This window comes from Mixophyes fleayi, chromosome 7 (assembly GCF_038048845.1).
Source record: "Mixophyes fleayi isolate aMixFle1 chromosome 7, aMixFle1.hap1, whole genome shotgun sequence".
Classification (NCBI taxonomy): domain Eukaryota; kingdom Metazoa; phylum Chordata; class Amphibia; order Anura; family Limnodynastidae; genus Mixophyes; species Mixophyes fleayi.
Window position 1 is genome coordinate 153,469,879 of NC_134408.1, and position 24,800 is coordinate 153,494,678.

At 44.7% G+C, this 24,800-nt stretch overlaps 1 protein-coding gene across 4 annotated transcripts in view; it reads left to right on the forward strand.

Annotated features, from left to right (window-relative positions):
* The window catches only part of CFAP221 (cilia and flagella associated protein 221), a 47,856-nt gene extending 23,293 nt beyond the window's left edge, over window positions 1-24,563 (forward strand). For 3 of the 4 annotated variants that reach the window (XM_075181222.1, XM_075181224.1, XM_075181225.1), the window contains 19 exons: window positions 1,041-1,144; window positions 3,089-3,257; window positions 5,045-5,159; window positions 5,236-5,347; window positions 5,421-5,529; window positions 10,966-11,053; window positions 12,464-12,553; window positions 12,643-12,738; window positions 13,074-13,167; window positions 13,263-13,360; window positions 14,345-14,425; window positions 14,903-15,010; window positions 19,119-19,271; window positions 20,054-20,197; window positions 20,302-20,393; window positions 20,974-21,035; window positions 21,124-21,154; window positions 21,933-22,016; window positions 23,122-24,563. In XM_075181222.1, the coding sequence (XP_075037323.1) occupies window positions 1,041-1,144; window positions 3,089-3,257; window positions 5,045-5,159; window positions 5,236-5,347; window positions 5,421-5,529; window positions 10,966-11,053; window positions 12,464-12,553; window positions 12,643-12,738; window positions 13,074-13,167; window positions 13,263-13,360; window positions 14,345-14,425; window positions 14,903-15,010; window positions 19,119-19,271; window positions 20,054-20,197; window positions 20,302-20,393; window positions 20,974-21,035; window positions 21,124-21,154; window positions 21,933-22,016; window positions 23,122-23,248 (1,957 nt within the window). In that variant the 3' untranslated portion in view covers window positions 23,249-24,563. The remainder of the gene's footprint in view (window positions 1-1,040; window positions 1,145-3,088; window positions 3,258-5,044; window positions 5,160-5,235; window positions 5,348-5,420; window positions 5,530-10,965; window positions 11,054-12,463; window positions 12,554-12,642; window positions 12,739-13,073; window positions 13,168-13,262; window positions 13,361-14,344; window positions 14,426-14,902; window positions 15,011-19,118; window positions 19,272-20,053; window positions 20,198-20,301; window positions 20,394-20,973; window positions 21,036-21,123; window positions 21,155-21,932; window positions 22,017-23,121) is intronic. The other variant, XM_075181223.1, reaches the window with a different exon arrangement.
* The last annotated feature ends 237 nt before the right edge of the window (window positions 24,564-24,800 follow it).

The following is a 24,800-nucleotide window of genomic DNA, read 5'->3' on the forward strand; positions in this document are numbered from 1 at the left end:
TGTAGAGTCCAGGGCAAGTCTTTCAGATTCTTCCCAGTTTAGCCTCTTGAGTGCCGGATATTTAAATGATGAGAAAGCACAAAAAGTGGAGAGTTGGAGATATTAAGACGTATTTAGTTTAGATGAAATGAACATATGGAGATGGAGTGGGGGCCGGGGAGGACGAGAGGGTCTCCATAGTGATGGGTGGGAGACAGGAGGCTGTAAGAGAGAGGATTGACAAGGCGGCAGTGCCGGTTGGGGTGTTAAGATCCCCTGGAGTGAGTGTGGGTAGATCAGTGGGTAAGATGTGAGAAAGCCTCAAAGTTGTAGAGGATCTGAGAAACTGGTTTGGGGTTAGTGGGCGACTGATGATAGCAATACTGCGGTGGAGAGGTGGGTGGTATGAACAAAGAAGGAGAGGGAGGATTCTGGGGGGATGACTTGGAAGTTGCAGCCTACTCCATGTGGAGTGTGAGTGAGAGACTGCATGGGAGAGCGCTACAGAGGAATCGGTATCAGAGTATCAGTACACAGACTGAGGGGTAGGTCGTAGATGGATGGGAGTTTGCTGCAGGCAGATCTAGGGTTCCAGAGTGCACAGGGGGAGGTAGAGAAGCAGAGAGATGGGAATGTGGTTGGGAGGTCAGTGGCGGGTGGAAATGTTTGGGGTGTAAGGACGAGTGTCAGTGGATTGCAGGGTTGGGGGAGATGTCACCAGCAGCTGGTGGATGTGGGTGAGATAGAGAACCAGGGAGGGTAATATGAGGGTAGTTCCAGCCTGTGTAGACTGGGACATGGGGCTGGTGAGTGGAGCAGAACATTGGGAGAAATGGAAAAAATCTATAAGGATGACAGCTGCAGCTCCACCAATTAAGGGCATTTATTTATTCCAATTATAAAACATTATAATGACTTTACAAAACAGACTCTTCTGCAAAATTGTGGCCATAGTATATTTATGATAAATATGAAATTTAAATATATCTATGTTGATAACAGTGAGCATTGTAGTATTTGTAGAATGATCTGTGTGTTCTGCCTAATCCTCTGTCTTCCAGCGCACAGTACGTTATCCACGTACGCTGCAGCTGCCCGGTTGACTTTGAATATTGCATCATTTCTACTCAGTCTCACAAAGATTTTCTCACGGCTCCGGCTTCAGGTATGTATCACTGTGGTCATGTAACCTGATTTATAGGGGTAAGTACCCCCAATTGCTGCAGTGTCCACAATGTAGTAAAGATATACATTAAGTGCTGGCCATTTCTGAATGAGGCCATGTGTCTTTTCTTTCGCTGCATGTAACCATAGTCACACGGCGCACGCGCGCTGCTTGTGATCACTGCACTTGGAGAGATGGTCCAGGATGTGCAGACACAGTCACTGTCAGCTGCCTCTTATTTTGGGGTACACACATATTTGAATTATGTTCCTTACCAACTCGCCCTCCTCCGTCAGGATCCCTTATTCCGAGTTGTCCAGCTACCTCCAGTGATAAGAGTCATATTCCCCTCTTTCAATCAAAGCCCAATTTAGTGACACACGTTACACGTTCACATATGTGGGTCTGCAGCGTATATAATGCTTTGTGTCGCCATTACTCTATCTGAGATTATATGTATTATCTGGCATTAGGGGTGCTCTGTGTTCTGTCTCCTGATGGGAGGAGCTGGTGAATCCGTTGCTGAGCGCAGACTATGCATGTATGTGTCTGGCATTACACCCATGTGCCACATCCAGTCCATATATGTATATAAGATACAAGGGGTTTCGTTACTTCTCTTTTACTCCTTGTAGAAGAGAGAGGTTCTGTATGTCTCCCCCATACAGCGCAGGGTCGCAGGGCCTCTCTCTTCTACAAGGAGTAAAGGAGAAGTACAGTGATATTAGTTAGTGTTTTGTAGTAATACTGCAGAGCGTCTGAGGAGCAGCTCTCAGAACTGGAATGTGGTGCGGTGGCAGCAGATTCATAGCGGCATTTGTACAAACAGAAATGTAACGATACTGCTGTAACTTGGTGAGTGGGCAGCGATGGGCTCAGAGTGGGGCATCTCCAGCAGACTAGCCACGTTTAGTTACCTCCGATAATAGAATCGTTCTGTTCTCTTATTCTTAGTTATTATGTTCAGGGCTCAGTTTTTTTCAGATATTTTTGCCACGCCCGTACTTACACGTTAACACCCCTGACACGCCTCTCAAGGGAGCACATGTGTTACCATCTGCTCATCTCCCAGTACGGGCGCAATGTGCCAGCATGTACAAGTTGCATTATGTGGCACATATTGACCTAGGAATCGGTGCTCCCTGTGCTCCAAGCAGATTGGTCTGTTCTCACTATTGGCCTCATATAGAGTTGGTAGAATCATGTTGAGCTGCAGGGGGACAAATTTACAATGTGTGGATAGAGCTATGGGGGGGGGGGGGTGTTAGCTCAACTCTAGATCACAGTGTAAAGATAAAGCTGATGAGTATTTCATCATCATTGTATATTTATAGGGCCCCGGACAATCCTCTTACACATGTCATACATGAATATAATGCACATTAGTATTTCCCTTATATCACAACATGAAATCTGCTCCTTAGCCGGGGAGAACCCAGATCACATGGGGTAAATACACCAATCTGAGGATACAGGAGCCAGTGACATCACTGCGGCATTTTGCGCTGTGCGCACACTAATCCCCGCTTTATATAGGAAGCTTCAGACATCAATATCCAAATTCAATTCAGTGCAATAATATAATAGTAGTGATGTATTTGTGTTAATCATTTCTTACAGCAGGATGTGTAAATAATCTTCACCATAACCAGATTACTGTCAGCATTCGTCCCCATATGTCCCATCCGCAGGGTCATCAATATCAGGGTTATTCAGAATTAGCATAATGAGGTTTCTGCGTTTCATATACTTCATTTATTAACACAATGGGAAATTATATAGCAACAAGAATATAGAATGAGGAAACTTAACTCTACTTCTCTAATTAATCGCTCCAAAACGATTTATAGGATTTAACCCTTTACAGCCCATTACATGGGGGACGTTGTTTGTAAGGATATATAGTTCTAACAAAGAGTTTCCATTGTCTTCCATCTGTTCCAGGAATTATTCCCGCGAATGGAGCGGTTGACGTGACAGTGACCTATTCTCCTACCCGCTACGGAACAGCGCAGATCAGGCTGGAGTTACAGATTTCTGAGTTTAACGCTAAACCTCATTGTTGTGTGATTACTGGGACCTGCTCCCCAAATGTGTCTGCGCCGTGTACACTGTAAGTTGTCCCTTCTGTTTCTGTCACATGCGATCTGCGTGCTGGGCTACAGTACCGCCACTATGGGGCTTATTTACTAACATAGCGGCACATCTGTAGCAGAATCACAGCGGTCAATCGGGTATCTGCTTTGTTTATCTGAAGATAAGAGCTGCCGGCTGATTGGTTGCTGTGGTTGTACCGCAGTTTGTTACCTTTTGTGCTAGTTTATAATGTTTATTATGTGTGGTTTCCCCTATAACCCCTTAGTTACACAGCGTGTTCCGGTACTCGGCATTTATCCTGTTAGTGAAAAACGTCAAGTGGGAATTGTGGAAAACATTTTATAGTCCAACATCTGTGCAACCTATATATCCTCCGCTCTCAAGAGATGCCGCTGAATACTAGAAGAGGGAAAATCTCCAGAGGTTCACAGTACAAAGCATCAAAGTCCACCCTGCTGCCACTTATATACACCCTCACGTCACTTTCCGTACACCCTCACGTCACTTTATATCCTGCCCTGGGCACATATCTACAAATCAGGGCACGGCCGGTTGGCACAGTGGGTATTTCATGCTACGTGAGTAAGGACTCATTCTCACACGTACCATCTCCATGTGATTAACGCTGGATTACAACCTCCTGTAATATAAGCCTGATCTCTTATGGGCTTTTCCCACATATGTTTATAATGGGGAATATTGGCTGCAATTTTAAGATGCTTTGGATTTATTTAAAAACAGACAGAAAGCAAAATGTTAATGGCCCTTGCATGACTGGATCTGGCTTTTGTGGACCCTGGTGTGAGCGGATCCTCGTGAGTGGAGGATATTGATGTGTGAGCGGATCTTGGTGTCAGCAGATCCTGGGGAGAGGTGATCCTGGGTAGAGGGGATCCTGGGCAGAGGGGATCCTGGGCAGAGGGGATCCTGGGCAGAGGGGATCCTGGTGTGAGCGGATCCTGGGCAGAGGGGATCCAGGGCAGAGGGGATCCTGGTGTGAGCGGATCCTGGGCAGAGGGGATCCAGGGCAGAGGGGATCCTGGGCAGAGGGGATCCTGGTGTGAGCGGATCCTGGGCAGAGGGGATCCAGGGCAGAGGGGATCCTGGGCAGAGGGGATCTTGTTGAGCACGGATCCTGGAGAGAGGAGATCTTGGTCCTATTAGTCACAGCTGCAGTGACACAGGACCATTGTCCACAGAACAATCTAGTAATCTTGTAACCAGATTTCTGCTTTTATGGTTTATATATCTCCATTTTGTCTTCAGTGCATTTCACAATGTTTAATAAATATTTATTTTTATCTAAAAATTCCATATTCTAGGGCAGCACGGTGGCTCAGTGGTTAGCACTTCTGCCTCACAGCGCTGGGGTCATGAGTTCAATTCCCGACCATGGCCTTATCTGTGTGGAGTTTGTATGTTCTCCCCGTGTTTGCGTGGGTTTCCTCCGGGTGCTCCGGTTTCCTCCCACACTCCAAAAACTTACTAGTAGGTTAATTGTCTGCTATTAAAATTGACCCTAGTCTGTGTCTCTCTCTGTCTGTCTGTGTATATTAGGGAATTTAGACTGTAAGCTCCAATGGGGCAGGGACTGATGTGAATGAGTTCTCTGTACAGCGCTGCGGAATCAGTGGCGCTATATAAATAAATGATGATGATGATGATATTCTATTCCACTTCCTCCAGGAATCGCTGCTCCCTACAGCCAGTGTGATTTCCTTACTTACTACATTAAATTATTTCCCCCTCTATGTCGTACTCAGTACACTGCCCCCTAATGGTGGACTTATGTCTTTTCTGAAGGGAAGAGAGCCCAGATAAAGCTTCCAAGGACAGACCAAAGGGCCCAGATAAAGTGTCATTTGGGGTATCCCGCAAGAAGAGGCACTTAAAGACCCTGCAACAGAACGCGTCACAAGTGAGTTATACTGATCCTAATGGATACTGGATTCTGGTGAATACTAATTTATCTTCTCCTTTCGTATCTGTTACAGGTCATCGAGTTCCAAAATCTGAAATTTCCAGTAAACTTGTCCAACCCCCATTCAGTGGCGACTGTACTGAACCAGCAGCCGGGAAAGCTGAGAATGAAGGACCTGCGGGAAGGTGATGGTCCCTAATCCTCCTGACAGTCCATGGAAGATGAGACTATAATCTAAGGTCCCTCTCTGCTCCGCAGGTCGCACATTCTCCAGCAAACAGGGAAGAACACGGCAGGAGAAGGAGACTTTATTCCAGCAACTGGTTCAACGGAACGTCGCAGATGAGGAGACCAATCAGCTGCGATGGTGAATAAACGCCAGTCTGTGACATAGATGTGTGCAGTGCTTCTATGTACGCGTTGTAATATATATATACTACAGAGACACTGTGTTATTGTAGTACTGCCTTGTGATATATATACTACACAGACACTGTATTATTGTAGTACTGCCTTGTAATATATATACTACACAGACACTGTGTTATTGTAGTACTGCCTTGTGATATATATACTACACAGACACTGTATTATTGTAGTACTGCCTTGTAATATATATACTACACAGACACTGTGTTATTGTAGTACTGCCTTGTAATATATATATATATACTACAGAGACACTGTGTTATTGTAGTACTGCCTTGTAATATATATATATACTACACAGACACTGTGTTATTGTAGTACTGCCTTGTAATATATATATACTACACAGACACTGTGTTATTGTAGTACTGCCTTGTAATATATATACTACAGAGACACTGTGTTATTGTAGTACTGCGTTGTAATATATATACTACAGAGACACTGTGTTATTGTAGTACTGCCTTGTAATATATATATATATACTACAGAGACACTGTGTTATTGTAGTACTGCCTTGTAATATATATATATACTACACAGACACTGTGTTATTGTAGTACTGCCTTGTAATATATATATATACTACACAGACACTGTGTTATTGTAGTACTGCCTTGTAATATATATATACTACACAGACACTGTGTTATTGTAGTACTGCCTTGTAATATATATACTACAGAGACACTGTGTTATTGTAGTACTGCGTTGTAATATATATACTACAGAGACACTGTGTTATTGTAGTACTGCCTTGTAATATATATACTACACAGACACTGTGTTATTGTAGTACTGCGTTGTAATATATATACTACACAGACACTGTGTTATTGTAGTACTGCCTTGTAATATATATACTACACAGACACTGTGTTATTGTAGTACTGCCTTGTAATATATATACTACAGAGACACTGTGTTATTGTAGTACTGCGTTGTAATATATATACTACACAGACACTGTGTTATTGTAGTACTGCCTTGTAATATATATACTACAGAGACACTGTGTTATTGTAGTACTGCGTTGTAATATATATACTACAGAGACACTGTGTTATTGTAGTACTGCCTTGTAATATATATACTACACAGACACTGTGTTATTGTAGTACTGCCTTGTAATATATATACTACAGAGACACTGTGTTATTGTAGTACTGCGTTGTAATATATATACTACAGAGACACTGTGTTATTGTAGTACTGCCTTGTAATATATATACTACACAGACACTGTGTTATTGTAGTACTGCCTTGTAATATATATACTACACAGACACTGTGTTATTGTAGTACTGCCTTGTAATATATATACTACACAGACACTGTGTTATTGTAGTACTGCCTTGTAATATATATACTACACAGACACTGTGTTATTGTAGTACTGCCTTGTAATATATATACTACACAGACACTGTGTTATTGTAGTACTGCCTTGTAATATATATACTACACAGACACTGTGTTATTGTAGTACTGCCTTGTAATATATATACTACACAGACACTGTGTTATTGTAGTACTGCCTTGTAATATATATACTACACAGACACTGTATTATTGTAGTACTGCCTTGTAATATATATACTACACAGACACTGTATTAATCTATAAAATGTAACATCAGAACATCATAAAATACCACAGGATAAATAGAAGTGTACCTGGGTATAACATGGCCACACTCGTACACCATGACAAGACTGATACCTTGGTTGATTCATTAGCACAATATATGGATATATTGTATCTCTGCTCCAATATCTTAGATGATGGGTATTTTAATCAATATGTGTCCATTTATTTATCTTTTTGACTCAGTTTAACCAATTTATCCAATGTTCAGACAATCAGATAAGAATCCTCCAAGATCCAAACACAAATCTGGACTGTCTGTTGTACGATCAATGCAATCACAATTCTGCTGCCTTAAATTCCCTCCGATTGCATGTACAGGGTAAGCAGTCAAAGTATGATAGAGTAGCTGCCATTAGTGTAATCAGACCGTGGAGCTGTACAAACACCACAGGACTGGATATATCAGATCACCGCTCCATGTGCACTGACCGCCACAGACTGCTGGAGACGCTGCTCCCCCTCCCGATAAGTCGCCTTTCTCTGTCTCCTTACAATTGGCCGCAACTTGTCTGTGAACAGCTGACTAACAGTCATCGCAACAGGAATTGGTTCCAATTAAAACAGGTGCTCCCAGCATTATCCAGAATATCTTAAGCCCAGACTTACGCGTTTCATCGCCTTAGGGAGATTTCATCAGAGACACAACCAAAGGCTCACTTAGCCTCTCTATATAGCCAGCAAAGTACTAATTAACATCGTTTTCACCTGGGGCTATTTAACTCCATATTATCTGCAGAACACCTGTTTAATTGCATTTATAAAAAAAAAAGTGTCCAAAATTGACATAAGGGAAAACCAAAGAATATATTATTAATTAAGGTTCAGAAGAATATAAATAATACAAATCTAAAAATCTGTATGTTCACATTTCACAATATTAAAATAAACTTAAATGATAGAATAATCTCTGTCATAGAGAATGAAAATATAAAAAAATTAACAACGAAAAATAGGTAAAAAAGCAATAAATAAAAAAATATATATATATTAAGAGATAGAAGCAACAGATGAACCTAAATATAAGACGCATATAAATGTTACTACAGAACTCATCAGATCCCGATCTTTAATGCTAATAGTTCTTACAGATATGAATACTTTTCATACTTTATATAGATTTGCCATATAGAATACCTATAATAGATAAAAAAAAACTCTATAGGGAAAGTCGTAGATAACTAAAATTCTGCCACAATCCCTAATATATAATGTGTATATATAACCTTAGAGAAAGCACAAGAAAATCTTCCTATCCCATTTTAAGGATGATAAGATCTTTAACCACAATGACAGTCTGATTTAATCTATATCCAGTAGTATCATGAGATACCTCCTCGATAGCTGCTACATATCACTGTTTTGTTTTTTTTACATAATTTAATTGAGTTCAACAGATTAATTAAAACCCATGGGCGAGAGTGTATTTTAAATGGTAGATCTAATAGACCTCTTGTTTACATAGTTTCCTGCACCTATCCCCACCTCTTGGGATGTCCTTCACCAATTCTACCCAGTGATGGTGAGACAATCCGGATTACAATGATGTTTGTTGGCATAGTGTCGAGAGCCATTTAGTATGTTACGTCTATGCTGGTTGAATCTCATTTTCAATGGTCTAGATTCCAATATAATATAGAGTAGCACTACATTGTAATACATAGATTACAACCAAGGACTTACAATTAATACATCCACTAATATTATATTCTTTGTTACCAGACCTATTTCTAACTGAATATACTCTATTGGTAATTTGTTTCCACATAATACACCACATCTAAAGCACCATCTGGAGTAGAGGGAGCCACTCAGTTGTCCCCTTCGTGCCGCTAGCTTCTCCTTTCTGCAGACCTTCATTAAAGGGTTTGGTTTTTGGTTAATCCTTTTGAAATTTAAAAAAACTAGGGGCTAATATATTTTTTAAAATTATTAGCTCTTTTAAACACTATTACGAATATTGATTTTAAAGAAGGGTCTTGTTTTAAAATTGGGTAATTAGAGCTAATGATCTTTTAAACCCTAGAAGATAATTTATTGCTCTTTGAAATGAATGGTCACTCTCAATTAGTAATACTCTCCCTTTTCTTTCTTCTAACAACACTCATTTGGTTTCCATCCAGATGTATGCTCAATATGTTGCTATCTTCTTTCTGGACACCAACAGAGCTGCTCTATCCATCTTGCTAACCTCCCTAAATGCTTGATGCACTAAGTTGGTCGGATAACCTCGGTCTAGAGAGTTTTGTGTCATCATATCAGCTTGTTTTAAGAATACTTCTCCATTAGAGCAATTCTGGCGAAGGTGCAGAAATTGCCCCTTTGGAATATTTTTCTTCCACTTGGAATAATGTGCACTAGAAAAGTGTAAATAGTTATTACACTCTACCTTTTTGGAATATGTCGAGGTAGACATAATTGTACTTATGTCCAACAAGGATATATACAGGAACTCGATGTGTGTAGCGTGAGACTTGTGAGTAAATTTAAGATTGGTGTAGCTCAGGGCAAAGCGTGTCCCCATGGCCGTTCCCATCACCTGTAGATAATAGTGACCATCAAACAAAAGTGATTGTGAGTTACTATAAGGGAGATAGAATCAATAACAAACCTCTGATGTCTAGCCGAGATCCCACTTCTGATGGATAACACATTTTCAATAACTTTCACACTTGTTTGTTTATAACGGTTCAACATCCATTGTCAGCAAAATCATCTTCCCAAATGATATCTTAGATTATATCACCACTTTTATGTTGCTAAGTAAACTCTATTGTAATCATCACATAGAAGAAACTTGTCCTCTCATGTTTCTGCATAGAAGAGGGTGTCTGGTAGTTCCATACATGTGGTTTCTGAAATCGCACACAGTGCAATGGGATTGTGTTGGGGACAATAGATTTAAGTTGGCATGGGGGTCTCAGTACAATGTGGATTGAACAAACACCTATGTGGATGAGTCATTTACGAGGGGACAGTACTGCTGTGGTAGTCGGGTCTCAGTACAGGTGTCTATATGGATGGACAGATGGGGGTCAGTACTGCTGGGGGGGGGGGGGGGGGCTGGTCTCAGTACAGGTGTCTATACGGATGGACAGATGGGGGTCAGTACCGCTGGGGGGGTTGGTCTCAGTACAGCAGTACAGGTGTTTATACGGATGGACAGATGGGGGTCAGTACTGCTGGGGGGGGGGGGGGGGGTTGGTCTCAGTACAGCAGTACAGGTGTTTATACGGATGGACAGATGGGGGTCAGTACTGTTGGGGTGACGGGTCTCAGTACAGGTGTCTATACGGATGGACAGATGGGGGTCAGTACTGTTGGGGTGACGGGACTCAGTACAGGTGTCTATACGGATGGACAGATGGGGGTCAGTACTGCTGGGGGGACGGGTCTCAGTACAGGTGTCTATACGGATGGACAGATGGGGGTCAGTACTGCTGGGGGGACGGGTCTCAGTACAGGTGTCTATACGGATGGACAGATGGGGGTCAGTACTGGTCTCGGTACTGGTGGCCCAGTCAGGCAGATTTGTTATTAATAATACAGAGAATTCTCCTGTGCTCTTATAATTTTTTTGCCATAGGTGAACTTTTCTTTATATCAAAGATTTTGAATTGTTAAAGGGTTTTTGAATCTTACCCTCCATATAAATAGAAACCATACAAGTTCAGCTTTTTTTTAGTCCTGTAAAGATGACAAATAATGAATATTCTGTTACCACCAGGCAGGTTCACCTCGGCAGTGACCCCATTTCTCCCAAACAACGTCGGAGAATAAGTGACGACCGTCAGAACGCTGAGGCTGAATACCAGGTCAGTAACTTGTAAAGGCCGCTAATCTGCGTCCAGTAACATTATCAGTCGCCGGTCTCTTCTGATATTGGAATATTGTACAACCTCTTACAGGCTATATGTAGGGAGTGCTGGAGGTGTTGAGGTTTACTTAGGACTGTCTGCGTCATACACGGACGTGGCGTATACCGGCCTGGCTATCACTGTCCCTCCTGGACAGCTGACGTACATACCCTGCAGGAACTGATGGATGGACACATTGCAATATTGTAGTCTGTGCTGTTTGGCCTGCGACCTCCCCCGTTTAGCCAGTTAAGAGTCTATTTGTGATGGCGAGAGAATACTGTAAGGTGCATTGTAAAGTAAGGTGTATTATATCAGCATCCGTTATAGTCTACTTATGACGGTCTTGTCCCAGTGTGCTCAGTATAACCTTGTCTGTCAGCTTCAGGACCAGACATTGTGTCCAGCTATGGGCGAGATGTATCTGTAGGATGGTATCACCTGATTATCTACAGCACGTACCCAATCCAGTGTATTCTGATATATTCTACTTGTTTTACATATTTCACACTGGAATACACAATATAACAATTTTGAATATCATTTATTAATACAATAAATATTAGTGTTTGAGGAGATGTTCCCTGCAATGATATATCTTTTGTTTCTTTTTGTTTACAATTGATATATGAGCTATATATTGTCTGGTGCACCCTCTGTAACCAGATATTGTGTGACTTTCATGGGATCAAAATATTTGCAGAGAAGTAACCACTGATTATTGGATAATCCTTGTTTCATGGAATAACTGCCCTTATAGGTGTACAGCATGAAATGATCTTCTGTCTGGGGGGTAGGGAATCACACTTCATATAGTTCCTGATCATTTGTGAGTTGACCATTTTCTGTTGTTTATTCCATTTTATTTTACAAGAAACTATTGTACTAGATCTTTGTTTGTCATTTTTGTAATTGTTTTTCATCTTAAGTATTCTGGATTTATTTTCCATATTAAATTACACTTAATAAGTTCAGGTCTCTGTGTTCTTAGATTTCACATGTCGGACAGTTTGGTTTTAGAACTCTACATGGGGAGATCATTGGGTTTATGATAACTCTGATGAAAGTAAATTGTGATAGATTAGTTTAAAGAGAGAACCGAAGGCTTCCTGAGTAAGAGGGTCAGCTCCTCATGGTGGTATAAGTGGTAAGGGAATGGTCAGTGTGTGGGATAGACAGGGTGTTCTCATTAGACAGACCAGGTGGTTGTTTTTGATTAACCCTTTCTCACACACGTCACGCTGGCTCCCGTGAGTGCTGGGTGGTGAAAGGCACTTTCTGGGTCCAGGTGGGGGGACATTCAGGTCCTATAGAGATATATTATTTATGTTACCTCCACATCATCAGCCACAATTGTGTGTAATGCAGGTGAAGAGAGGCCGCACGGTGCTGGGGAGTGAATATAAGAGGGAGACTCTGCTCGTGGTCTCCCAGCGGGTGTTACGGGCTGTAACTCCGGTAAGTAGGATTAATATTGTAATTAGTCCAATCATAAAGTGTGCAACAACATGTAACATTTACACTAACACGGTTCCTGTTATGTTCAGGGTCCCACTTTTCAGCCACAGTTTGATCTCTATCTCAATGACCTGTGGGCCAACAGAAGCCGGGCGTTGAGAGTCTTCCAGCAAGCCGCCCGCAAGGTGAGGGCTCCACAGGATAATACCCGCTGATGGCCCTGAGCTATGGTGCTGCTTGTAGAGCTAAATAATCTGTATCCGCGCTCATTAATATGATGTCCTGCTATAAAGCACTGGTAGGAAACGTCTTGGTAGGCGCTGCAGGAATAATAACGGGTCCCTTGGGAGGGAATAATAACGGGCCCCTCTGTGGGAATAATAATAACGGGCCCCTCTGTGGGAATAATAGTAACGGGCCCCTCTGCGGTACTAGTAACAGGCCCCTCGGTGGGACTAATAATGGGCACCTCTTGCTGGGTACAAACAAGAGACATATGACAATAACGGTGCCATTCCAGGTCCTCATACGATGCCGAGTAAATCTCAGACTGATATCTCTGAGGATTCTGCTGCGCGGCCTGAGATCTGCGCAGAACGGTAAAGCTGCGTCTGGTAAGATCGATGGATCTAGTTACTGGGACACTGATGATTCTCCTGTATCTTGTATATCAGTCACATCATTTACACTTAGACATTGTCTTGTACAGACAACAGCGAAGAGGAAATTATCCACATCTTCCCATTATCCACTGATCGTGTCCTGTACTGTGAGTTTCCTCCTTACCCTGCTGAGCCAGATGGATCAGTGAGTACAGACCAATCATTTATTACTTTCAGTGTAGTCTCTGCTCTGCGCTGTCTCTGCGCTGCGTGATGTCTCTGCGCTGCGCTGCGTGATGTCTCTGCTCTGCACTCAGGGCCGGTGCTAGGGTCCTTAGCGCCCTAGGCACACGGTCAAAACCCCCCAAGCCGCAGACACACTTTAAAAATCGCCGCCGCAGGCACACTTTAAATATTGGCGCCCCCCCACCGCAGGCACACTTTAAAAATCGGCACCCGGCACACTGTCAAAATCGGCGCCCTCCTCCCCACGTCTTTCCTTACCTTGCCTCCATAAAGCTGCTTCTCTCTGCTCCGTCTCCTCCCCTTCACTCACTGACCCTGTCGGGCCGTGATGATGATGTCACGCCCGACAGTCAGTGAGTGGAGGGGAGGAGACGGAGCAGAGAGGCGGTGGTGGTGATCAATAGCCCCTTCCCCCCTCCCCGTGGAAGGTATGGTCAGCAGTCGCCGCACAGTTTTAAAGTAATTTTATTTCTGAGGTGCCCTCCAGAGCCCGGCGCCCTAGGCAACTGCCTAACCTTGCCTAATGGGAGCGCCGGGCCTGTCTGCACTGCGTGATGTCTCTGCTCTGCGCTGCGTAATGTCTCTGCTCTGCGCTGTACCCTGTCTCTGCTCTGCGCTGTCTCTACTCTGCACTGCGTGCTGTCTCTACTCTGCACTGCGTGCTGTCTCTGCTCTGCGCTGTACCCTGTCTCTGCTCTGCGTGATGTCTCTGCTGTTCTGTTATAACATTTGCTGTTGAAGTGTTTTGTCAGAATGAATGCTGTACACAGTATTTCTATATACATATATGTATAATTGCTATTACTTCTCTGCCCATACACTTCAGTGTGTACTAGTATTATTAAATTATATTTATTGGTATTATAGGGAATAAAGTGGTTTGATGCCGCCTTTATCCCTCATCCGGACATAACGCAGAATGTATTTTATCCTCTGTGTTCAGGTTTCTGGAGATCTCAGCTCAGTTCCTCCCAAAACTGCATCTGTTCAGCTCAAACAGAAACTCCCATTCCACAGCTTGAAGGTGATTTCTACAAACCTTGCGCCCCTGACCTGTGTATAACAGATACTTTGCATGTACGCAATTTACTGATCACTGACCTGTATACACAGCACTGTACACAATCTACCACTCACTGACCTGTGTACACAGCACTGTACATAATCTACCACTCACTGACCTGTATACACAGCACTGTACACAATCTACTGATCACTGACCTGTATACACAGCACTGTACACAATCTACTGATCACTGACCTGTATACACAGCACTGTACACTATCTACCATTCACTGACCTGTATACACAGCACTGTACATAATCTACCACTCACTGACCTGTATACACAGCACTGATGCTAAGACTGCACTTCCCTTGGACGGTAATTCCATTTATTTGCAAGTTGTGTTTTGGCACCTGAGTGAATAAGCATAGAACACATATGTAGCGTGTACAGCGCAGGATACTGGTATGATTAATAATCTGATTTGTTCTCAGGTTCCCCAACATTTCCAGTTGATGGGATATCAGCCGGTTACTGTTCATGGGGCGACTTCCACCTACCAACCCCGACAGCTGGCGAGACCACTGAGGAGGGGGGCAGAGGTAACAGTACATGTGTCCTGAGGGTGAGGGGACATCAGGACTGTCTGTATTACATGTGTCCTGAGGGTGAGGGGACACCGGGACTGTCTGTATTACATGTGTCCTGAGAGTGAGAGGACACCGGGACTGTCTGTATTACATGTGTCCTGAGGGTGAGGGGACATCAGGACTGTCTGTATTACATGTGTCCTGAGGGTGAGGGGACATCGGGACTGTCTGTATTACATGTGTCCTGAGGGTGAGGGGACATCAGGACTGTCTGTATTACATGTGTCCTGAGGGTGAGGGGACACCGGGACTGTCTGTATTACATGTGTCCTGAGAGTGAGGGGACACCGGGACTGTCTGTATTACATGTGTCCTGAGGGTGAGGGGACACTGGTACTGTCTGTATTACATGTGTCCTGAGGGTGAGGGGACACCGGGACTGTCTGTATTACATGTGGCCTGAGGGTGAGGGGACATCAGGACTGTCTGTATTACATGTGTCCTGAGGGTGAGGGGACACTGGTACTGTCTGTATTACATGTGTCCTGAGGGTGAGGGGACACCGGGACTGTCTGTATTACATGTGGCCTGAGAGTGAGGGGACACCGGGACTGTATTACATGTGTCCTGAGGGTGAGGGGACACCGGGACTGTCTGTATTACATGTGTCCTGAGAGTGAGGGGACAGCGGGACTGTCTATATTACATGTGTCCTGAGAGTGAGGGGCACCGGGACTGTCTGTATTACATGTGTCCTGAGAGTGAGGGGACACCGGGACTGTATTACATGTGACCTGAGAGTGAGGGGACACCGGGACTGTCTGTATTACATGTGTCCTGAGAGTGAGGGGACATCGGGACTGTCTATATTACATGTGTCCTGAGAGTGAGGGGACATCGGGACTGTCTGTATTACATGTGTCCTGAGAGTGAGGGGACACCGGGACTGTCTGTATTACATGTGTCCTGAGAGTGAGGGGACACCGGGACTGTCTATATTACATGTGTCCTGAGAGTGAGGGGACATCGGGACTGTCTGTATTACATGTGTCCTGAGAGTGAGGGGACACCGGGACTGTCTGTATTACATGTGTCCTGAGAGTGAGGGGACATCGGGACTGTCTGTATTACATGTGTCCTGAGAGTGAGGGGACACCGGGACTGTATTACATGTGTCCTGAGGGTGAGGGGACAGCGGGACTGTCTATATTACATGTGTCCTGAGAGTGAGGGGACACCGGGACTGTCTGTATTACATGTGTCCTGAGAGTGAGGGGACACCGGCACTGTCTGTATTACATGTGTCCTGAGAGTGAGGGGACACCGGCACTGTCTGTATTACATGTGTCCTGAGAGTGGTAAAGATCCTAGAACTCGGTGGTGTTATTGGGAATTCTTCAGAGACAACATCAGAACTGTCTGTCTATTAAAATTTTTGATTGAAGTTTTTTGAACAATCCGAAAAACAACATAAATATAAAGCAGGAATAGACAATTATAAGTTAGGGTTCTACATGTTATGGAAACAGAAGATGAGGTGCACTTAGTTCAACAAGTGATATTGCACCAAATATAAGAGTTACACTTCATGATAAACACAATAAATAAGTGCTTCTCAAACACAAGTCAGCGCTGCAGGTGGAGGAGAATTGTATATTGATCCCTTAATGTTTCAGCGCAGTGAAATAACACAGCTACATGTAGAATATTTATTCCTCACGGGGACGGACACCTGGGCGAAGAATCTGTCACCGCCGTCCTCGGATGTATCCTAACTGTATGAGGGGCTCCCCTAGATGTCTATGTAAATTGTTTATGCTGAACCGTGTTGTTACCTAGAAGGACCCAATCTGGCTGTAATGTGGCTACGATGTGGCTACGATGTGGCTGTAATGTGGCTACGATGTGGCTGTAATGTGGCTACGATGTGGCTGTAATGTGGCAATGATGTGGCTAAGATGTGGCTACGATGTGGCTACGATGTGGCTACGATGTGGCTATAATGTAGCTAAGATGTGGCTACGATGTGGCTATAATCTGGCTGTAATGTGGCTACGATGTGGCTGTAATGTGGCTACGATGTGGCTGTAATGTGGCTACGATGTGGCTACGATGTGGCTGTAATGTGGCTACGATGTGGCTGTAATGTGGCTACGATGTGGCTACGATGTGGCTGTAATGTGGCTACGATGTGGCTGTAATGTGGCTACGATGTGGCTATAATGTGGCAATGATGTGGCTACGATGTGGCTACGATGTGGCTACGATGTGGCTGTAATGTGGCTACGATGTGGCTGTAATGTGGCTACGATGTGGCTGTAATGTGGCTACGATGTGGCTGTAATGTGGCTACGATGTGGCTACGATGTGGCTGTAATGTGGCTACGATGTGGCTGTAATGTGGCTACGATGTGGCTACGATGTGGCTGTAATGTGGCTACGATGTGGCTACGATGTGGCTGTAATGTGGCTACGATGTGGCTGTAATGTGGCTACGATGTGGCTACGATGTGGCTGTAATGTGGCTACGATGTGGCTACGATGTGGCTACGATGTGGCTGTAATGTGGCTACGATGTGGCTGTAATGTGGCTACGATGTGGCTACGATGTGGCTGTAATGTGGCAACGATGTGGCTGTAATGTGGCTACGATGTGGCTGTAATGTGGCTACGATGTGGCTGTAATGTGGCTACGATGTGGCTACGATGTGGCTGTAATGTGGCAACGATGTGGCTGTAATGTGGCTACGATGTGGCTGTAATGTGGCTACGATGTGGCTACGATGTGGCTGTAATGTGGCTACGATGTGGCTGTAATGTGGCTACGATGTGGCTATGATGTGGCTGTAATGTGGCTACGATGTGGCTACGATGTGGCTACGATGTGGCTACGATGTGGCTACGATGTGGCTGTAATGTGGCTACGATGTGGCTGTAATGTGGCTACGATGTGGCTGTAATGTGGCTACGATGTGGCTGTAATGTGGCTACGATGTGGCTACGATGTGGCTGTAATGTGGCTACGATGTGGCTACGATGTGGCTACGATGTGGCTACGATGTGGCTGTAATGTGGCTACGATGTGGCTACGATGTGGCTGTAATGTGGCTACGATGTGGCTACGATGTGGCTACGATGTGGCTGTAATGTGGCTACGATGTGGCTACGATGTGGCTGTAATGTGGCTACGATGTGGCTGTAATGTGGCTACGATGTGGCTACGATGTGGCTGTAATGGGGCTACGATGTGGCTGTAATGTGGCTACGATGTGGCTACGATGTGGCTGTAATGTGGCTACGATGTGGCTACGATGTGGCTACGATGTGGCTGTAATGTGGCTACGATGTGGCTACGATGTGGCTGTAATGTGGCTACGATGTGGCTACGATGTGGCTACGATGTGGCTGTAATGTGGCTACGATGTGGCTGTAATGTGGCTACGATGTGGCTGTAATGTGGCTACGATGTGGCTGTAATGTGGCTACGATGTGGCTGTAATGTGGCTACGATGTGGCTGTAATGTGGCTACGATGTGGCTACGATGTGGCTACGATGTGGCTGTAATGTGGCTACGATGTGGCTGTAATGTGGCTACGATGTGGCTGTAATGTGGCTACGATGTGGCTGTAATGTGGCTACGATGTGGCTGTAATGTGGCTACGATGTGGCTGTAATGTGGCTACGATGTGGCTGTAATGTGGCTACGATGTGGCTACGATGTGGCTACGATGTGGCTGTAATGTGGCTACGATGTGGCTGTAATGTGGCTACGATGTGGCTGACTACTATAACCAGGGAGATGAGGTTAAAGAGGAATTTAATTTGATTGCCTCCAAACCTCACATCAAGATCCCGGCCAATCAGGCCTCTGAGGGGCGACCTCTCGCCCAGGTCTAGTCCATAGGCTGAGTGTTGGGACACATTTCTAGAGCATAAAAAGAAAGGTGCTTTGGGTTTATACAGGTATTATTACCGTCTCTTGTGTATTACCCTATAACATGCAGATTACATGTAACATACTGGTGTATCCTATATGTACCATGATAACCCCTAGTGTAACATACATGATATAGATATGTAGTAGTATGTAATGTAAGTCTCTCCCCCCGCTGCCTGCAGGACGAGCTGACGCCGGACACGGTCTCTGATGTGCCCGGTTCAGCGCTTAGTCAGCAACCGAATATCCGCTTCCAGGAAGGACAGGAGATCCGCTCACTGACGCCTCCACAGCAGCTGCTCCACCCCCCAGAGCTCCATCCATTACACGTCTTTGTGAGTAGATCTGTAGACACTACTACCATGGTGGTGTCTCCATCTGTCTCTCTTCCTATGTGAGTATGTGGGTTTGTATTACATGTCAGCACCTACAGAGAATGATGACACTTAGACATGGCGACTGTGATGCAGAAAACTCATATTAGGACAAACATTTCTCCTATCTTGTTATAAATCATTTAACGTGATTATAGCTCTGTGGATTAAACAGTGTAAAGTGCTTGTAGCAATAGGCAATTATGTGTTCAGAAGTTGGAGGACGCAGTAGGTGCTGTGTGCAGTGGTCGGAGCTTCGCGGTAGATGATGTGTGCACACAGGGGGGTTCTTGGAATAGAGTTGCACACATTAGGGGGGTACTTTAGGGGGGGGTACTTGGAATAGAGTTGCACACATTAGGGGGGTACTTGGAATAGAGTTGCACACATTAGGGGGGTACTTGGAATAGAGTTGCACACATTAGGGGGGTACTTGGAATAGAGTTGCACACATTAGGGGGGTACTTGGAATAGAGTTGCACACATTAGGGGGGTACTTGGGATAGAGTTGCACACATTAGGGGGGTACTTGGAATAGAGTTGCACACAGGGGGGTACTTGGAATAGAGTTGCACACAGGGGGGTACTTGGAATAGAGTTGCACACATTAGGGGGGCACTTGGAATAGTTACACAATATGAAGGTCCTAAGGGGGGTGATAGAGAAGATCCCCCGATATTTAGGGTCTCCCCCGGTGTCCTGCGGTCTCTGACTTGTGTCTCTTTATCCTCTGTGGCCCCTAGAACCCGGCTCCTGGGATTATGGCCTTTAAGACGCCTCTATCATACTCAGAAATAGACCTAGACTATCATCTGTGCCCGCTGCCAAAGTATCCGAGCCAGCATGAGGCTGCTGGGAACACGCACCGGAGGGTCCTCAGCCGAGAGGTAAGAACAGTATCATGTAGTACATGCGTGTTCTGGGGAGGGTCACGTCTGGGACTATGTTAGCTGCAGTTTCCAGCATAAACCCCCAAGTTTCTCCTTTCTAGGAAACCATTCGAGGAATCATGACCTGGAAGAAGTTTCCACCGTCCAACCTGTTGTCCCCTCTCGTGGCTCCCAGTGTCTGCAGATCCCGCTGGTAAGGTCCTCACCCTGCAGAGATCAGCAAACACTGGGGTAGCACGTGTCTAACCTGGAAACATAACATACACACCCTGATATCACACGTGTGGCGTCCTGTCCTGGGAGACCGTACAGAGGGCTATCATGGACACATGACATGCACTCCCTGACATCACACGTATGTTACATGTATTGCATCCTGTCCCAGGCGTTCGTACAGATGGGTAACAAGGAATCTTTCCCGGGAGACCACAACATCCCGTCTCTAAGTGGAGATTTACGTCTGGAGCTTTTATTACTGTTTGCTCTTCTCATTAACCGCTCTCGTTATTACTGGGTATAAGGGATACATTGTATCTGTGTCTTCATTATGTTTTTAATGTGTTGTTTCCTTGTTAAGATCAATAAATCTCTGATACCATTTATTAGCTCCCCTAATATACAGTAATATTACCCCAGATACAGGTCTGTTATTGTGCAATGTATTCATATCATTACACATAGGGCCCCAGTGTAGGGCGTTGTGGGGCCACAGTCAGCGCCTTCTCTATATCCCTCCATTTGTTTATTAATAGACTTTTTATTAACGTCCCCAGGTGTGACCCCTTTAATATGGATTTGCTTCCGATGAACATCCCACCGACGCTTAGTGACTTACCTGAGGAGGAGGAGAACCTTGTACTAAGGTGAGTGCTCCTTGTACGCAGAGTACTCACACTCACTCCCGCCGACGCTTAGTGACTTACCTGAGGAGGAGAAGGAGAACCTTGTACTAAGGTGAGTGCTCCTTGTACGCAGAGTACTCACACTCACTCCCGCTGATCAGTACGTGGGAAACCTCCGCTGGGTTTAGGAAATGCATGGAAAGCCAAAGAGGACCAGAATACATCCAAAATATTCCTAGGTCTTAGGTCTTACAAGTAGTGTCTGATAATACCGGAGGGGGGGGGAGAATCATTAAATAAAACATCATACAAATATCTGAAATAGAGCAATAAATAAATCCAGCAGTTGTACATTTATAGATCACATATGTACAGGACATAGAAGTAATGAAAGGGGCTCTCTGTAGTATTATAACCTGCTTTGATCAGCAGCTTTATTGAAGAGCAATAGTAAATACCAGGATATGAAGGATACTGATCACAGAGAGATGAAACGCGTTAGCCCTGACTTAGCGCCCTACAGGCTCTTCTGTATCTCTTTCTGCTCAGTGTTTAGTATTGTTCTTATTAAGCTGCTCTGTAGCCAGTGTTTATACCATGGAGCCCCCTTCCAGGATAGCAGCGGATGTGGTGATGTCTCCGTGTGTCATGTGACACAATGAGATCCGTGGGCTGATTATTCAGAGAAGGAAGATTTTACTTGAACGGAGCGTCTGGGACTTTACTGCTGATCTTGTATTTTAACACTTTAATTATTATATAACTATGATACATATCCCTAAATTTTTAGTATAATAAATTCCATCTTGTGTACTGTATGGTGGGGGTGACTGAGACGTGTTACTGGGAAGTAGTGAGGTCCGTGTATCTTTGCTGTATCCCCGATACAGGGAGGGTGATGACGCAGATTCCAGAGCGGTGCTAACGCCGGACATGCTGAGGGCGGAGTTTACTCACAGCGACGACGATAAGATGTGAGTATCTGCTGTACTGTGTGTTCTCGTCTCCTCCCACCCCCGGTCACTACTACACCCATCATGGGGTCAGACACCACCCCCCGGTCACTGCTACACCCATCATGGGGTCAGACACCACCCCCCGGTCACTACTACACCCATCATGGGGTCAGACACCACCCCCCGGTCACTACTACACCCATCATGGGGTCAGACACCACCCCCCGGTCACTACTACACCTATCATGGGGTCAGACACCACCCCCCGGTCACTACTACACCCATCATGGGGTCAGACACCACCCCCCGGTCACTACTACACCCATCATGGGGTCAGACACCACCCCCCGGTCACTACTACACCCATCTCCGCACGTCTGTCTCTTTATCCAGAGCTGGTGGTTTTGGGGAGTTTAGTCATCTGAGGGTGATATAATCATTATATGTCATATAACATGTGACGCTGTTTCCAGGAGGCGGAGCTAACGGCAGCGTGTTCCTCTCCATCGTATCAGTAACAGCCGTCTGAGGCTTCTATAGATAAAGCCCCATCGCTGGAAGCGACATGTCCCCTCATACAGACACTTATGTGTCTTCTCACCGCCAACGCTTGTGACGCACTAAACCATCACGTAACTGTAAGAGAGGAGCAGTTGTAGACAAATAGGGACATAACATCACAGCGGGGGGTTTGGGGCTGGTGTCGGTACATAATATGTCTCAGTAATTCTATAAACCCATTCCCAGCATTGTATCCTCACGTCCTATGCATCAATATGTAGCTGGTAACGGATATAAATGATTACTATTTGTCCAGCGTTGTGTGACAGCCCAAGGCTACCTGTGCGCCCCGGGCCAGGAATGTACCAGCGCTCGGTTACTTATTACATACGTGGTGACGTGATTAGTCCGGCCCGGTGACAGGTTATTGATCACACTTAGTGTTATCTCACAATGTCACATTCAGATGACATCGCAGCAGCCGGAAGGACAATCAGTACAATGAGAATATTATGTCACTATGCTCAGTAACAGGGAAACAATGACTGAGTATTACAGGGATACATCCGTGTTACCGGCCCGGGACCCAGAACTGAAATATTTTGTCTCTTTCTGTCCTCAGTGACCCCGGTGAGCAGCAGACGGAGGGACATCTCCCGGTCGAGGGTAACTCCCTGGCGGATAAGGTGCGGGGGCACATGGAACAGATGAAGCTGATGTTACATAACAAGAAGCTGATATTAAACTGATATATTAGTACTGGGTTAGGGTCATTGTCACCTCACAGTAATACTACCGCTTGTAATGACTCCCATTTATACTGCGGTGTCTGACGCCACTTTCTTATTAATACAAAGACCTTCCTCACTGCACTAACATCTGACACCAGGAATTGTTCCCGCTCTGAAGTATTAATACTTCTTGTTAGTATTTTGTATCATTGATATCGCCTCTGATTACAGAGCGTCCCAATAGTACAAAGTACTGTAACCCGGCATTAATATTTCCTATGTAATATTACGGCACGTTGTGTATGGCCCCAGGAACACGTTACAGGGAGGAGTTATATAGACATATTTATCATGTATGCAGAGTGATCTCTATAATATACAGCTTATTACATCCTCTATTTGTCACAGAAGGCTGTGATACTGCGCACTTACAGGAGGACGATTAGAGCACATACTATATATCACTTATATATGGCTGTAACAATGTATCCGTTTGATGCTTTCAGTCGCTGACTAACCCTAGAGGTAGATACTGGGGAACAGGGCGTTGAGCTGCCGCTTCGGCGTTGTGTCGCACGGCTTCAGCCTTATACAGTACAGACCTTAAACAATGAGAATCAATGTTGGTGCTCAGTAAACACAGATCTACGTCCCGTGGTCACAGTCACTCTCAGCTTGTTGGAATAAAGTTCATTTTGCTGATAACATTGAAATCTCTGCAGGAACCAGTTACATTTACACTGGAGGTTTCTTGTGAGAATTAATCTCACCGTCGCTCTGCTCTGATATTAAGTAGAATCAACGGAGACTAAAGAACGAGCCCAACTCATTGTTTGTAGGAGGTGAAATAATCTATCAGCTGCTTTATTTGCTAATGTTAATTACAGGGAACAACTGAAATGATAAAACTGTTTTATTTGTGATACTGAATAAAAAAAATATTTGACTATATAAAACTTTGAAGTTAGGATATTAAATAAAGGCAACAGAACAAAACAAAACTATTTCCTTATTAAGATAAATAAGGCAACAACTGGACTGATATATTGGAATATATAACGTACATATTTCATGCAGCGCACAACAGGTGAATGTCGCTCTGTCTCCTCCATGTTGCCTTACATAGACCCCGATATATACATATGTTATACCACTTATATGTAACATGTTCAAACAACACTAACACCAGATTGCGGCTTTAAATTCTACTTAATCCCCCAAAGGTGCCTCCGTGTGGTACATCCCTGTATCAAACCTCCGAACATATCAGGAATTGGATTAAAATCCCTGCAGCAAAATCCAAGCACGTTGCCCCGCATGTGCAGTGGCGCCCCGCACGTGCAGTGGCGCCCCGCACGTGGAGTGTCGCCTGAGCGTTGCCCCGCACGTGGCGTGGCGCAGTACTCTGGGCCTGCAGACACATCTGCTCCTGACAGCTGATCAGACTGAGTCCTCGTGTATATATGATGAGGAAGTAATGGTCCTCGGTGATGTAACGAAACGAGCTCCGTTCAGCAGATTACCTACTAGGAGTATCCGCTGGATGCAGTTCTGAATGGCGGAGGTAGAG